Source organism: Hypomesus transpacificus, chromosome 15 (genome assembly GCF_021917145.1).
Source record: "Hypomesus transpacificus isolate Combined female chromosome 15, fHypTra1, whole genome shotgun sequence".
Taxonomy (NCBI): domain Eukaryota; kingdom Metazoa; phylum Chordata; class Actinopteri; order Osmeriformes; family Osmeridae; genus Hypomesus; species Hypomesus transpacificus.
This window is the reverse complement of record NC_061074.1, coordinates 3,064,573-3,076,136: the sequence shown is the minus strand read 5'-3', so window position 1 is coordinate 3,076,136 and position 11,564 is coordinate 3,064,573. Positions and strand designations below refer to the sequence as shown.

At 41.1% G+C, this 11,564-nt stretch overlaps 1 protein-coding gene across 2 annotated transcripts in view; it reads right to left on the bottom strand.

The window, feature by feature from the left end:
• Positions 1 to 2,428: 2,428 nt before the first annotated feature.
• Positions 2,429 to 11,564, bottom strand: part of serpini1 (serpin peptidase inhibitor, clade I (neuroserpin), member 1) — a 44,590-nt gene continuing 35,454 nt past the window's right edge. For both annotated transcript variants that reach the window (XM_047035428.1, XM_047035427.1), the window contains exons 7-9: positions 3,866 to 3,952; positions 3,357 to 3,446; positions 2,429 to 3,262 (exon numbers count right to left, since the gene is read on the bottom strand). In XM_047035428.1, the coding sequence (XP_046891384.1) occupies positions 3,186 to 3,262; positions 3,357 to 3,446; positions 3,866 to 3,952 (254 nt within the window). In that variant the 3' untranslated portion in view covers positions 2,429 to 3,185. The remainder of the gene's footprint in view (positions 3,263 to 3,356; positions 3,447 to 3,865; positions 3,953 to 11,564) is intronic.

The window sequence follows — 11,564 nt, the reverse complement described above, 5'->3', positions numbered from 1 at the left end:
GGCGGGCAGAGCTTCCAATTCATTTTCAATGTAACCAGGCGTTGACGCCCCCGTAGGGCATTGTGGGAAGGCGAGCGGGGCGTTGGTTTCTTGTTTCTTGTTTCTTGTAACGTAGCCACTGTTGGGCATGGTAAACATTTCTAGGTTTGACAATTTCAAGATGGAAGAGCAACTCATCGTATGTGTGTCTTCATACCCAGTATTGTATGATACGTCTATGTTCGATTACAGAGACATAAACAAAAAAATTATGCCTGGCGCAGGGTTGCTGAGGTTGTCGGCGTCCCTGGTGTGTTGTATTTTGTACTTTAATTCAGTTTCTTCACATTACGTAACTTTCTTCTGTGCTAGCTGCATAGTCTAGCTAGCTCACCCGGCACACGATTGACATTCAACGCTGAAATGCTGGCTGGCAGCCACTCGCTATCCATACAGTGAATGTGTAGTGGCAAGTCATAATCTAGCGATTAATTTGCAGACATTTTGAGTAATATAATAAAAGGTTACACATGTCAACGTTTATGTCTGATGCATCTTTTTTTCCAGCCGGAACAAGACCCGTTCCATAGAGTGCAGGCGGCATTTAATCTTTCACTCGGCCTAAAAAAAGTGTGGAAAAAGATAACCTATTGTGTGCTGTAGATATGATCATGTCAGATCTAGAATGCGTGTCGGATTTTTGCTTAATGTGTGTAAAAGTTGTATGTTGTCCGCACATTTGCCATGACATTATACGAACTACAACAGTGATTTCAGAGAACTACAGCTCTGAATGAATCTGTCTGACACGCCCCCGAGCGTGGTGCACTTTGGGAAGGCCGGCGGTGCTGAGCGGTAAAAAAGTCTGCAGTGTGAACGCACCGGGTTTTCCTGGACTCGCAGCATTATGATAACACTGACTAACTACAAAAACTAGATAACAAAGCTGTAGCCCTTGCTAACTTACAGTACCTGTTAACTATAGTGTCTGCACTGCACTGAGATGGTACTAGCTAGGTTATATCAACAAGTTGGAGCAAATTTACAAATTAGACGTTTCATCAATAAAATAAGAAAATTTTCAGCGACTGAACTGCCTATTGCTCGTCACATTTTAATTCAGATGCTGATTTACACGTAGTACTACTGCACTTAAGTTCCCAACTAAATAACAACTTACACCAAGGCCGCAGCCATGGAGTCAACATTGGGGGGGACAATTTTTTTTTTTTAATGATCATTTTGGACAGCTTGCGTGGCTAGCGTAGCTAGCTGCCTGTTGTACCGTAGCACATTTATATTTTTATATCAATATATTGGGGGGGACGTTTTGACCAGATTTGAACGTTGGGGGGGATATGTATTATGATTACGGCATAGATTTACACTGTCATTGAACCAGCGCTTTCAGACTTGTAATCTCAATTCATTCTCCGTCCTTGCGTCCTTGCAAGACCATTCTCGCAAGGAGGCTTGCCAGAACTTTCTTTAAAAGAATGTACTTGCGTTCTCAGCGTTCTTCGGATTGATAAACAGCCAGGCATTAACTCTATGAGTAGGCCAGAGTTGAAACAGCTTGCTTTCACAGGGAAAAATAGACGATTTCACAAGGACCGAATTTTACCTTAGAACAAAAGCTAAGAGTTGCTCGTTGAAGGTTGAAGGAAGAGTATGGAGCCCAATCGAGGTATAAGTGCATATGAAACTTGTAAAAACCTGTGTCTTCTCCTCTGCCAAAATCGGCAGTTACTGCAAGTGAATCGAGACAGAGTCGGAGGGCGGCGGAGACCGATGGAAAACGCGGAACAACTGGCAAAGCTGTAGCCTATTTATTTATGTTTCTGTTCAGTTCCGTTGTTCTCTTTTCTGTGTTGGAGTCCTTTTAAAAGCTTGATGGCATCAACATCCAGCCTGATATAAAATCATGAACTTGAATTGTGTCTCTTCATTATAATACCCACACAGAAAATCCAGGTTGAATCAAATAATGCTAGCTAGCTACTGTATTGCTAATAGCTAATAGGTCAAGCATATTGTTTTTAATTGTCTCCTTATATTCATATCAAAGTCAATGTTCAGCCTTTAGGCTATGTTAATTTGCTAAGTGACATTTATTTATATTTAGGTTATAGGGTTGTAATAGATTTTATGTGTATTTAGGGTTTGTATAGTGTATTAATTATTGTTATCTGTATATTTAGGAAGTTTTAGTATTTAGGGGTTAGTATAGTGTATTATTTATTATTATCTGTACATTTAGGTTTTATTTAAAGTTATTTTATTAAAGTTTTATTTATTTAAGCTTAACATAGATGTAAATTGTGTTCTGTGTACTTAAATGTTATGTTATGTCAGGCGCTTTCATTGTCTTGTCTTAAAAATGTCAGTGCCCAGTCTGACGTTGTGTTGTTCTGTGTACCTGACAATAAAATACTTGAACTTGAAACGGACAGCATGTTGTAATTGTAACACATTCATGTTTATTAAGGAAAGGAGTGCATACAGCTGGTGTTAACCATTTTCTCCCTGTAATCAAAAAATGCAGTTTCCAACACAGCTGCAAGCCTTGTCTCTATAGCAACCTGTGTGGTGCAGTCCTCTTAGTTTACCTGTTGAAGGCTTGGCTAAATCAACAAAACATATAAGGCAATATATGATTTCATCTGTATTTTTTTACCATGTACCCATAGCGTAAAAAAGAACCCAGGAAATAAAATCATGATTCACTAATATTCAGTGTGGTTGAGAAACATTGTCACTTTTTCTGCAATAAATATCTACTCTCTATAACACAACATCAAATATACAGGGAGAGTGGTGTGGTGGAGTGTGTGAAGCACGTCAAATTAAAGGAGAGGTGCTTTGTGGATATAATATGTGTTCTGTCTTATCTAATATACAGTGTATAGTAGAAACATCGATTTACCTAAATATTTACACCTTTATCTCTATCAATCAAATATCTAAGTGCCTCAAAGCTTACCGTATCAAAACACACCAGTTGTATGTAATATATTTCAATATATGTACAGTATATCCTGTATCATAACATTTGCATTATATATATTCCCAGAAGGAGTATAAAAACACAGCTGACAATGAATGAGGGGTGGATAAATTGTGTTTCTGATGCTGGGATTGCATTGAGTGTGTAAGCTCATAGCAGGATCGCAGCACACCCAATTCTGATTGGCAGTTGTTTGCTGTTACATGGACTCAAAGTCGTGGTCGCTGGGGTCGATGACCTCAGGGGTCATGACCCTGCCCATGAAGAAGATGGACCCTAAAGGTATAAAAAAAAGTGGACAGGAGGAATTATAAAGATGGGTTAGGTTTGGGAAAATGACAGGTCTAAAAAGACACACATACACACACACCTGTCCTCCGGTTTCTGATGACGAAGAAGAATGGGTGATCAGCCATGACTTGAGGGTAAAGCACCAGAGTCCTGGTGAGGGCTATCATTCCTACAGGAAGGAGAGAGAGAGAGATAGAGAGAAAGAGAGAGAGAAAGAAAGAGGGAGAGGCAGAGAGAGGAAGGAGCAGGAAATTGAGTTTTAGTGGGAAGCAGTCAAATTAAACTCTGACTCAACATCTAGATGATATGCTATTTAAGAAACTTTGAAAAAAAGGAGGACTACATGAGCAAGGGAGACAGAACACAGAATGATAGGGGGACATAATATTCAGAGAAAAGGAGAGAAGTTGAGAAAAAGCAAAAACACAAGCTGTCAGGTCAGAAAAAAAGATCAAAATAGATACAGAGGTCCAAACCATAGTTGAGATAAGACAGACAGACATGGACAGAAAGTCATTACTGATGTTACAGTAAAAAAAGAGGCCAGTTAAAGAGGATGACATCATCATGACGTCACAGTTACGTCACCTGATCCTGCGGCCCCCTCTGCCCCCTCCTCTGTCACCTCCAGGTACGCTTTCTGCACCGCCTTCCCAATAAACAGGTCCTTCCCATCTGAAGCACACCTCACACAAACATATGCCCCAATACACACATTGAGTTCTTTTATTAACTCATTCCTGTTAACAAATGTATTAATAAACCAAAGTACAAAACGAGGTAATAGGCTCTGAGGTGAGAGAAGGGTTCTGTGTAAAAGCAAGGAAAAGTCTACAGATGACCCTCCCTTCTCTATTTTTACAGCATGATGGCTGGTGTTCTGGTAGTCTGACCTGAGCGCACTGCAGGAGTTACCTTGGTTACCTGAGACTGCCAGGGTAGCAGAGCTGGCTGACAGACACTCCCCAGTCCTGATCAGGGTGTGGGTGTTTGTGTGCATGTGCATGTGCATGTGATGCCTACACTTTACATTCACTTACATTCAGTCGGGTCCGGTGTGAATATTCAAAATATGTATAAAATACAAACTAAAAGTCAGAAAATCGTAACAGCAACTTACTGCACTTCTTGAGAGTGAGGACTAAGAAGAGGGTTTTTTTGGTTGTTTTAAGGATATACTGTGTGACAAAGACTATAGGTGGAGACGCAAGGTCTGCTGACCATTTGCTGGACCCTTATGCGAAGGAGTTTACGACCCCAGGACCAGAGATCCTGTTGTTTGTTGTGTTTCAATCAGGGTTGATGTCGTAAACACGCACACACTAACACGCACACACGCGCACCAGGTCTATGCAGGGGAGTCAATGAAGAAGAGCCATGGGAAATTTGCATGCCTTTGTCTTAACCAATGACTGTAAAGAGCGGGGCTGCTTAAATAGCTAGCTAATACAACATGCTATCAGACAAAACCTTGTAGCACAATGGCGTGTGATGTTTTTGTCTCCTTGCGGCCGCAAGCAATAAAGCTTTCTTAAACTTGTTCACCGACTGACTGTGCAATGCTTGATAGATAAATATTTCTGACTCAATGGTCCTTCGAGAGCCGGGTTCCAACATCCTTTCCATCATCCAGAACCAAGAATTGAAATTGTGCAGACGTGCACGACGGTGGAGAACCTCGCAGCAAATATGGCTGTTTAAAAAGAGGCCATTTTTTGTGTGTGTGGGGGGGGGGTAGGAGGAAAGGTGACGGAATGCTAAGAGGCACAGCTTTCGTTGGACAAGGTAAGAATACAATTGTATATATAGGCTTTTGTGTTCCAAATTGAGAATATTCACAGTGGGGTCGTTAAAGAGCACTGTGGTCATAGCTACTAAGATCCGTGATCTGTAACGCATCGTTGAACTAAATATTTTTGCTAAAATCCTATAAATATATTAGTGAAGTGATTTGTGTGTGCAACCTTTTAACTTAGACCTGTAACAGATAAGTGAATCGAAATGTTTGGTTGACGTGATGCCAAAGCAGGAAGATCTGTGAAGTATTACCCAAGATCCGTGATCGGTTAGCCTACGAACGGCCTGTCCAACCAGAACTCTAATTGTGTTGGAGTTTGGTGGTTGTAATACCTATCCAAATGGACATGCTGATGAATTTATGCGAAAGCAGAAAGATTGGTGAGGTTGTTCACAGTCAATTGAGGGCGACTCCAGAAATAAACCTCCGTGCGCACTTAAAAGATTGAGCCGGTCCGGGGGACTGAAGTGTATACAAGGACGAACCAGTTTGAGAAACTGAAGCGCGATTGTTGTTAAGGCCTAATTTGATGTTGTTCAGGGCAAAGGTGTTGCATATGTGTGTTTATTGCTGCTGAGATGATTTGATGAAATGTGTTGGGTTTGGTGGTATTCCTATTACCTAACTAAATGGACGTGTTGAGGCTTGTCCAACCATAATTCTGATACATGTGTAAACTGTCCTTTTCTGATGAGTGATATCGGGGGCATATGTTGACTTTAGATCCAAGTTTTTATGTTGAAATTGAAATAGTACGAAGAGTTGATAGAATCGTAAATATCGAGGTTCTATGTAAATATAACCATGGCTAATTGTTTTAAAAGTTGTTTAGGAAGTGTGAAATGCTTAGAAATATGGAAACCAAAATTCGGGTTCATTGGTGAAATTGAAGTTGTTTGAATTCCGATTTTTTAAGTTAAAGAATATATTGAGGAGAATGTGGTCACTTTTGTCTCAAATGTGTCTCAAAGAAGGCTGATATGATTCTAGCGAATTTGCCAGTCCGCTGTCTGTTGAACAAAGTATTTTAAAAATTGCTAGGATGGCTTTGGGATCTGAGAGGAAAAGATCCAGGCTGTAACTTTGTTAGCTAATAGCTAATGGCTAACAGTGAAAATGTGGAGGAAGTGCATTTTGCTCTGTTCTGAGACAAGGAGAGTCCAGGAAGTTAGATTTGCAACTATAGCAACGACATTTGTAGTTAACAAACTTACAGACAGATTCAACAGCGATGGCGGCGGGTACAGGCTACTAAAGGAATTGCAGCTTGAGTAACCGCATGACGCATGCGCAGACGTAAAACCTTTTTTTTTAAAGGTGCAAATTTAGAGAAATGTATTAATTTGGAGCGAATTTTACATATTAATTTGGTTACTTTTGAAATATGTTAAGTGATGAGTTTTAAAACATTTGCTTACAAGGTTTTTGGTTGTTTGAGTACATTTTACATGAGTTTCGGAAATTCAGAGGAAAGGTGGGGGCTAAGAGTCCCGTTACTTTGAAGTCTTGTACCTGTCGTTCCCCCCGACTGATCCGGGGATCTCAGCTAGGATTGAGGCCTGCCTCGCAGACATCTCTGCCTGGATGACCGAGCACCACCTCCAGCTGAACCTCGCCAAAACAGAACTTCTCATCATCCCGGCTAAACTCTCCATCTCCCATGATCTGTCAATCACCCTGGGATCTGCGACGGTGACCCCTTCATCCTCTGCCAGGAACCTTGGGGTTACCATGGATGACTAGCTCTCCCTCACGGCCCACATTGCCACAGTCTCCCGGTCTTGTAGATTCACCCTCTACAACATCCGGAAGATCAGGAGATACCTGTCTGAGCACTCCACCCAGCTGCTAGTCCAAGCAATGGTCCTCTCCAAGTTGGACTACTGCAACTCGCTGCTCGCTGGTCTCCCAGCATGTGCAACCCGCCCTCTTCAGAGGATTCAGAACGCAGCGGCCCGCCTGGTCTACAATCTACCCAGACGCTCCCATGTTACCCCGCTCCTCATCTCTCTCCACTGGCTACCCATCAACGCCCGTATCAGATTCAAGACCCTGGTACTGACCTTCCGAGCAGTGAACGGGACTGCACCCGACTACATCAAGTCTCTCCTGCAACCTTACACCGCCACCCGTCACCTACGGTCTTCCTCAGACAACCGCCTGGTGGTCCCACCGCTCAAGACTGCCAGGTCCCAACACAAGCTCTTCTCCTGCCTGGCCCCCCAATGGTTGAACCAGCTCCCCACCTCCATCAGGGACACCGACTGTCTCCCCACCTTCAAGAAAAGGCTCAAGACACACTTGTTCCGGGAGTACAAAGGCACTTAGGAATGCTTGGAACCTGCTAGAAACCTGTTGCTAGTTTCCTCCAGGATCACAATGACTCTTATTGAGTGACTTGTTGCTCTTGTAGGTTAGTTATAACGAAATTAAGTCTGGTACTCGCTGTGAAATATTTTACTATTGATTGTTCTTCCACAGGTACAGTCCTGCACTTTTGGTGGTTCATGTTGTTTTAATTTGTAAACTTGTATAACTGCATGCTCTTATGGGTCTTCCCTTTTGGTACTTGTTTAGTGTATACACAATGTATGCTTCATGTTTTGGCTGCTTGCAATGTTTGGGACTACCTCGTTGTTATGATCAGTGACCTATGCTCTTTTGTAAAGCTCTCTCTTGGAAGTCGCTTTGGGTAAAAGCGTCTGCTAAATGCATAAATGTAAATGTAAGTCTTACAAAGGTGATCCCAAAGGGTGTAATTCTGCATAATTATGTGAGTATTAATGGTGAAAGATGTGTTCGTTTGGATGAATTCGAAGTATACAATAAAAATGCAGAAATTGAACCCCTGGTTCATAAATTGGTTTTAATTAAATTGGAAGTTATACTTTAGCTAAATGAAGTGAATAGAAGGTAAACGCCAACCATTTGCGAAAAGAGAAAAAAAGGTTTAGAGTTTTTGCTTTGTCCCAGAGCGAGCTGTTTATTTGATTCGAGTTTGAAACACGTGCTGATAGAAACAATGTGATAGATTTGAGTTCTTCGAGTAAAAACTACGAGTAATTGAGAAAGTAATAAGAGTGTTACATTAAATCATAAACAAACTACAAATTATTCAAATTAAATATTTTTGATTTTGAAGAATTGTCCGTGCATTACGCATGCTGAGGGAGTAATGGCTGGTAAATAGGCTGCAGGAATATTCAAAGGAGTATTCTTTATTACATGCTTTGATAAGACTTTTGGGAAGTTAAAGAAAAATGTTTTGTTTTATGGGCTTATGTTATTCTTGTTAAATTGTGAATTTAGGGGTAAAAAAAAAAAAGGGAGAATTTTGAGTTATATTTTCTTTTGTCTTAAGGGCATTGTTTGATTGATGTAATTGCGAGTCATAGTGTAATTCCAGCATGAATCACTTATTTTAAGAGCAGTTTTAACCTATCTAAATATGGATTTCATGAAACAAAGTTATGATAACGATAGTTTAAAGCAAATTCAAATATGGGTCAGAGAATTAGTAGAAGGCTAATTTTGAAATCAAACGCCGAGATTCACTCAATAATTGCAACCTTGTGTGTTATGGGAACTTATGGGAAGTTTGTGTTTAGACAGGAAGGTTGTTTTTATTTGGCGAAGGAATGTGATTTTTTTAAGGATTTGATTTGATTTTGTAACTTTATTATTATCTACATTTTATTTCTAATTACGTGCACATCAAATATCCATTGACATGGAATCAATTGATGGCACTTTTCCAGTTGGGTTATTTTGAAGCTGTGTTTTTCACAAATGTTTTTTTTTGGTTTGAGGAAATGTATGTGAAAAATTATGAGGAAGTGATAGATGGTTACATGAAAGATTGGTTTAGAATGATCATGGAAGGTTATGGAATTAAACAAAACAACGTTTATGGATGGGAAGAGATGATTGGTTTAAACTAGGGCTGTCAAAGTTAATGCGACAAGAAAAAATTAGTGCCGTTAACGCAGGTCTCTTTTTGACCCTGGGAATCACTTGTCGTCACTTGATTTTGACTGCCGACGGTAGCTGATGGAGAGAGGGAAATTCCTCTTCAAAAAGTTCAGAGACGGTTCGGTTGACAAAACTAAGGGTGCTTTCACACCTATTTGTCCGTTTGCTTGGTCCGAATCAGTGGATGATTTGCTACTTTGTTGCATTTTTCATTAGGTCCGGTTTGTGTTCACACGGTCGTGTTTTAAGCGAACCAACGTTTGTAAAAATACAATGACGTTAGTAAAAAACAATGACACGCGGTCATACAGGTTGTTTATCTATTGGACAGAAAATGATTGAGGGAAAATCACTTCCTTGTCACAAACAACAATGGAGCAACAGCAGCGAATTGATATTGCAATCTATCTTTAATTGTTATGACCACGTTTTTTGGCTTGCTCGTTGGCTGTGGCGTTTTTATAGGTAAAAAATTGGTGGGGCAAAAAACATTTCAAAATATAGGATACCAGTAAACTACAAAAGTCTACCCTCTTGTTACTGATGTGTTTATTTAACACGTCAACAAACAGAGTGGCTCTACACAACACTTTTAACGACAGAGCGGCTTGCTTCTACCAGGTGTTGTAGTACACAAACTGGAGAGAGACAGACCTTGTGTAATTGCTCTCCTTGTCTCTCACACTCATGTAAAATTACCACTGTCATATTTACAAACCTAAATTAGGAATGCAACCAAGCTCAGAACCAATGTGCCTACAGGGCCATGCGCAAACAGCAATGAGCTCAACACAACAGGAAGGCCACAACGAAGCAGAAATACAACTTTTTAGGGATACAGATCCATTCTATGACAACAACCAGATAAGCATGACACGTCACCATCTTTATCTATCGATCCAGCCCCATAATATGACCAATGCACAGACCAGCACCACAAAGGCAGGATGATAAAATATGCTTTCACTCACCAAGGCTGAGAGCTCACTTGAAGAGAAAGGTACCTTCTTTTGTATGCTAACTAGACTAACCGTTAGCCACTCTTTCTTCAAAAACCACTCCACGTTAAATCTGCGGTTACTTTTACCAGCAGTTTGAGCGATGACAATATCGTGGCTGATGGGCACCACTTAAGCTGCTTTACTTCAACTTTCTCCTCCAAATTAAGGCTTTATAGGGTATATAAGGGTATATAACCGGTGCTCAAGTATGAAATCCACTTTATTCATTTTCTCAAGTTATCTGGTGTTTGTGAAGCTAACAAGCTAGCTAAGACAATCTAGCTACATCTCCTCGCTCTTCTTGCCGACTAATGTTGGCGACAAGCAGCCAATCAGGGCTGAAATACAAAATGATGCTGTATTGGGGCAACCGGCTCTCAGCCCCACTTGGCATAAAATGTGTGTGATCAACATTACATTACATTCCGAGCATGCGTATTAATAGTTTCCCACCTCCAATGTACATTGCATTGTGAGAGAGGGGCTAGCCAGAGCCTGTATTCTCTGGGCTAGCCCATAGAGTTAATATAACTAGAGTAAGCTACTTTTGTCTTCCAAGATGGCAAAAGGACCACACGGATAATACAAATAGTTAGATTTAAAAAGACCAAAAAGGTCGAGGAGGACAGCCTTTAAGAGAGAAAGCGATTACCCATTGATCTGTCGCATCAGAATTTTGATTTGGGTCACGAAAGTTTTGAAATTTGAGTGGGAATTTGCCCGGTACAGACCGCATAGTCGAGCGGCAACCATGTCTTCACGTCATGTCACAAAGTTCATAATTTTACAGTTTTACAGTCAATTTTAGGCTACATCTAAAAAGTCGAGCAGGGCAGCTTTCAAGAGATATGCGAATTCTGCTTTTAGCCAGCTGGTCCGATTATTTACCGATTTGTTTACACTGGCAATCTGAGTGAGACTGCGTCACCGTTTTGACGTTAGCCTCAGTCAGACTCGCTCACTGGCAGTGTGCACAACGTCAGGGAGGACTACCTAATGTAGATACGAGCCTGATGAAGATAGCCAGAATCTCGGATTTCTTTAACCGAGCCTGTTTCATTCGGCATTTGCCTGAGAAAGCGACCTCCGTTAGCCAGGCTAGTTTTGCCCGATCACTTGGTCAGGCTATTTAAGGGTATCGGGGTCAAGTGCTTTTGTGCATCGACAAGCATGTATTTGTCCAAAGGCCAAGAGCTTCAAAAAGTGTATATCAAGCCCTGCAATCCAGTGGCCAGAGATATATGATGACCTGATCAACACTCCAAGTGTAATAGACCAGGGAGAAGTTTGTCTTTTGCAACCGACATGCGCAGTTGAGCCTGCTTGACAGTTGTGTGACGTAGGGTGATAATTGGTCTATAGAATAAAAACGACCGGGCGAGTCAGGTAGCAAATCGGAAATGCAATACCACCTACATCCACCGGGGCCATTGCCTCAAGCCGAGGGGTGGGGTTCCGCGTGCACCTCCTGATTTTCCTGACTATCCGTCCGCTAGTCCGTCATTTTACGGATACC